At 33.7% G+C, this 4,055-nt stretch overlaps 1 protein-coding gene across 1 annotated transcript; it reads right to left on the bottom strand.

Annotated features, from left to right (window-relative positions):
* Window positions 1-345: 345 nt before the first annotated feature.
* On the bottom strand, window positions 346-2,215 carry LOC113763931 (GDSL esterase/lipase 2-like). The gene is made up of 5 exons (XM_027307927.1): window positions 1,912-2,215; window positions 1,630-1,754; window positions 1,319-1,546; window positions 974-1,235; window positions 346-639 (listed from the first exon to the last, which is right to left on the bottom strand). The coding sequence occupies exons 1-5, from the start codon at window positions 2,213-2,215 to the stop codon at window positions 398-400; spliced, it is 1,161 nt and encodes a 386-aa protein (XP_027163728.1). The 3' UTR covers window positions 346-397.
* Between the last annotated feature and the right edge of the window lie 1,840 nt (window positions 2,216-4,055).

Genomic DNA, 4,055 nt, shown 5'->3' on the forward strand with positions numbered 1-4,055 from the left:
AGTTCTACATTCATTAATATCTGCTTGTTTGCTGGATCAGATCCCAACGATCTTTGAGGTCACTTTCTCATCTGCAGCTTATAATCAGGTATCAGTTTAGAAGAATCTGAATAGCTTATCATTCAACATTAGGTAGCCTGGCACCTTGTGAGATTTAAGTAAATTCCCCAAGGTTTGGCAATCAAAAAACAGAGATCCTCTTCCATCAAACAGTCTATTTCAATTTATTCATGGAACAATATGATGAAACAAACACATTTATGTATTGTTTTTGGCAACCAATATATATATATATTAACAGGTGTTTTGTTTTATCTTGAAGTAAAAACAGAAATTAAGAAACATAAATGTCACAAATGGTCCCTTAGTAATGAACTTCAATCTTGAGTAGAGCAGGTTACAGTGAAAGCTGAAAAAGTGACTTGAGATTATAAGGGCCAGTAACATTGGAGGGTCCAGCCCAGATGAGCTCCGCGAACTGCTGGTTGGCAGCTTGAGTTGGATGAACGGAGTCAAAGAAGGAATAATCTTGTGGATTGCCACAAAGCTCGTATTCTTTTATTCCCCACCTCCCTCCGCAGCTGTTTGTTCCTCGGAAAGGACCACTGCCGCAGCATGCACTCTTCACTTCCTTAAAGCCTTGTTATGGGAGTAATTAAATGCAATAGCAAAAATGGAAGCTAATTGTTAGTTACTCCACCATGTTCGCATTCTTGCTAGAATTATGGATGGTTTACCGAAAAATTTAGCAACCATTTAACTAGTGAATTCAGGGTTTTCTACAGTTGTAAATTTCAATTAAATTTGTACAGTACAATCAACTATATACTTTGATACTAAAATAACAAACTTAGACAGGAACATGCAAAATCAATTATATACTTTGATAATGGCATAGTTGATGAATACATAGTTATGCTTTTAATAGTTGGAGAAAACTATTCCTAATAGGCAAAAAAGTTGATGCACCTACCGTATTTTGATGGATTGTCAAATAAATCGACAAAAACAGCGAAAAAGTCAAAATATGAATATCTAAAGCTTTTGAGCTGCTTCTGCAGGTGCTCGAGTCCTTTGGAAAGTAAGACATTGTGTAACTTGGCCAAAGCTGTCATCTGTCCATTGCACTCTCCAGTCCCTCCAGCAGCCAAATCGGCAGCTCTATAGACTGGTGCACAGCCTAGAGGCGGCATATTTACAACTCCAAATTTTCTCCCACCTTTCTTGTATATTTCCTGTTATGCATGCTAACAATCACTTCGCCTTGCTCTATAATGGCTAATTGACTATTGTCTAGTAGTAAAAATTAAAAATTTACCTCGAGAGCAGCTGTAATGTTGCCAACCACCATTGCTACATAATCCTCTGGGGTAAACGACTTAAATATGTTGGATTTTCTTGAATCGCTGAAGTAATCATTTGCCCCTATGCTAAACAAGTACACAGAATTGGATACGATTCGTTCTGCTCCTCTTCTACCGATATTCGAAATCAATAGTTTTTCAGCCTCGTTGAAATGCCACAACTGCGTTTTAAGGTCGACAACCTGAGAAATGACTCGAAATCAATTAGCTATATATGTTGGGAAATGGCAATATTACATCACTGGTGGTCATTTCTCTTACTTACCGATCCGGGATAGGTTTCAACTAGAGCACCAGCGCCAGCAGATGCAAAGTTTGCACCATAAGCCAACTGATATTGGTAGCCAATTTGGAGATAAGGTGGAATGAAAGGGAGCTTTGCGTATTCAGCTGCAAATGGTCATTACAAGAAAGCAAGCTTGTTATTGAAGTACACACACACACACACATGTATATATATATAAATGTATGTATGTATAAAGGACATAATTAAGTGCATATCTTGTTGATTTTACTTAAGAAGTCAGGCTACCTCCTACATACTTACCAATAAAATCCGTAATTACACGGCCGTCGCAAAACCTTCCCGATGGATATTTGAAGAATGATTCTCCGTATGGGGGAAAGTTGGCCTGGAAACCTGTACTTGTGTTGATGTAGTTGTTATTCCCAGGATCAATAAGTGAATCACCAAAGACGAAGAGAGCAGCAATGGCTTCCGGATAATGGTCATCATGATGGAAACAATCCGCTGGGATTGTTAGACTTGCAAGGACAACTAATACTACTACTAAGCAGAGTTGGCTACACGAATTAGCAAGTTTAAGCTTAATTCTATATTCTTTCGTCATCTTCATGGTAGACTCTCAGGTTTTTCTTTTTTAAGCTCAAGTTGGATTGAAGTTTTATATTGGTTTTATATGGGGATTTTTTTTTTGTAAAAAAGAATAAATTTCATTCAATAAATCTGCACCAACAACGAAAGAAAATACACCAAATCAAACATGATACAAATATGTACACATCTGAAAACCAATAGATGCACATTCATCGTTGTAGTGCTAAGAGGTTTCAGCCGACATTTTTGAAAAATGTTCCAGTTGTCTTGTTCACTTCTTTACTAATCATGTAGCAATTTACGTAAATGATCTAAATATTGACTTACTGTGTCACTTGTAGAAGAAACTTGAGATTCAAATCTGGCGTCAACGTTACTCGACGAGGTATATGTAGTAGGTTTCGTCTTTTTCTCATCATAGCTTGGAAAATGATTTCAATTGATGTTAACGTGTCTCCTTTCAATAAAACTGAAGAGTACTAATGGTCAATATAGAGCTGCGCTTGCCTTTCTTTCAAATTGACATAATTTAAAAAAAATAATTTAGTTCACAAATTTCAAATTGCCTTTCTTTTTATTTTTTTAATTATCTTTTCATCTCATATACATCACATCATAAAAAATACTATAATAATTATCTCAAATAAATTATTCAAATAAACTCCTATCCAAATAAACCATTTGGTTTTCAAGAAAAATGAAAGAAAATACTACCATTAGATTGTAAATGATAGATTTCAAGTGTTTCTACTTTCTACCAAATAAATGAACTCATAAGTTTCCCAAGGCTAGACTAGACGAAGCTTCTTCAAATGGTACGGTGGTTTCTACCATTTCATTGGTATTAGATGACACAACTGCACGTGAGATATGCCGCACGTCAAGTCAATAGGAACCAAAGGACAACAACTGACAAGCCTCACTTCACCTTGAAAATGAAGCACAAAATAAGAGAAAAGAAATAAAAGATTACCAGTAACCTAATAAAGAGGTGTGCTGAGGATGGGGTCACATGATGGGCAGGTTATGAATGTGAATGTTCAGTTACGTATTAAAATGATAATATTTCAACAAAAATAAATTTAGTCTCCAATATTTATAATTTTAAGCACATTTCAAATGATGGAGCTAAACATTGACTAACAGTCAAAATTGTTTTAGCAATAAAATCCTATTTCAAACTTTCCTATACCACAGCCTCCTAATTTTTGCTTCGTACAGCAAATGTGTATTATTATCCAATTTTAACTTATTTAATGAAGATATACTTTTAGGTTAAATGATAATGTTGTGTCTATATTATTCTATATAGAGTACATAGTGGTTAACGACACTATATCATCTGATTTGAATTATTTATCTATAGAATCAAAGAAGTAAAACAATAAAAAATTATTTCATTAAAAAGAGACTATACTAGGTCAACTGTATACAACCAAGAGACATTTAAATACTTTGAACTCGTACAAAATTGCTCTCTTAATGAGGGCACAATTTATTTACTTTCCTATCTATTAAATCAAAAGTTTCAATGGAAAGTTTTAAAATAGTTACTTTGCTATTTGTTTACCTTAATATTTTCCCCTACCTCTTCCCCGTTACCTTAATAATTTTATTGAATGATTCAAACAATTATACAAAATATTAATTTCATCTTAAATTCAACTGATAATCTATTAAAATTAAAGAAAGAAAAACGAATCTGATTTACTTATAGTTCATATTCTTTATAGTTCGAATGGATATCTAATTAAGCATTTAAATATCAATACAATTAACAAAAAAAATAATAGAATTCATTATCAATTAATTCTCCATAATGCAAAACCATACATACATAAATTATGCTACAT

This window comes from Coffea eugenioides, chromosome 2, assembly GCF_003713205.1.
Source record: "Coffea eugenioides isolate CCC68of chromosome 2, Ceug_1.0, whole genome shotgun sequence".
Lineage (NCBI taxonomy): Eukaryota > Viridiplantae > Streptophyta > Magnoliopsida > Gentianales > Rubiaceae > Coffea > Coffea eugenioides.

Coding starts and splice junctions, on each gene's coding strand:
- LOC113763931 (XM_027307927.1), bottom strand. CDS start 2,215: ATGACGAAAGAATATAGAATTAAGCTTAAACTTGCTAATTCGTGTAGC. Junction 1,547..1,629: donor TTGAAACCTATCCCGGATCG/GTAAGTAAGAGA, acceptor GTCATTTCTCAG/GTTGTCGACCTTAAAACGCA. Junction 1,236..1,318: donor ACATTACAGCTGCTCTCGAG/GTAAATTTTTAA, acceptor CATGCATAACAG/GAAATATACAAGAAAGGTGG.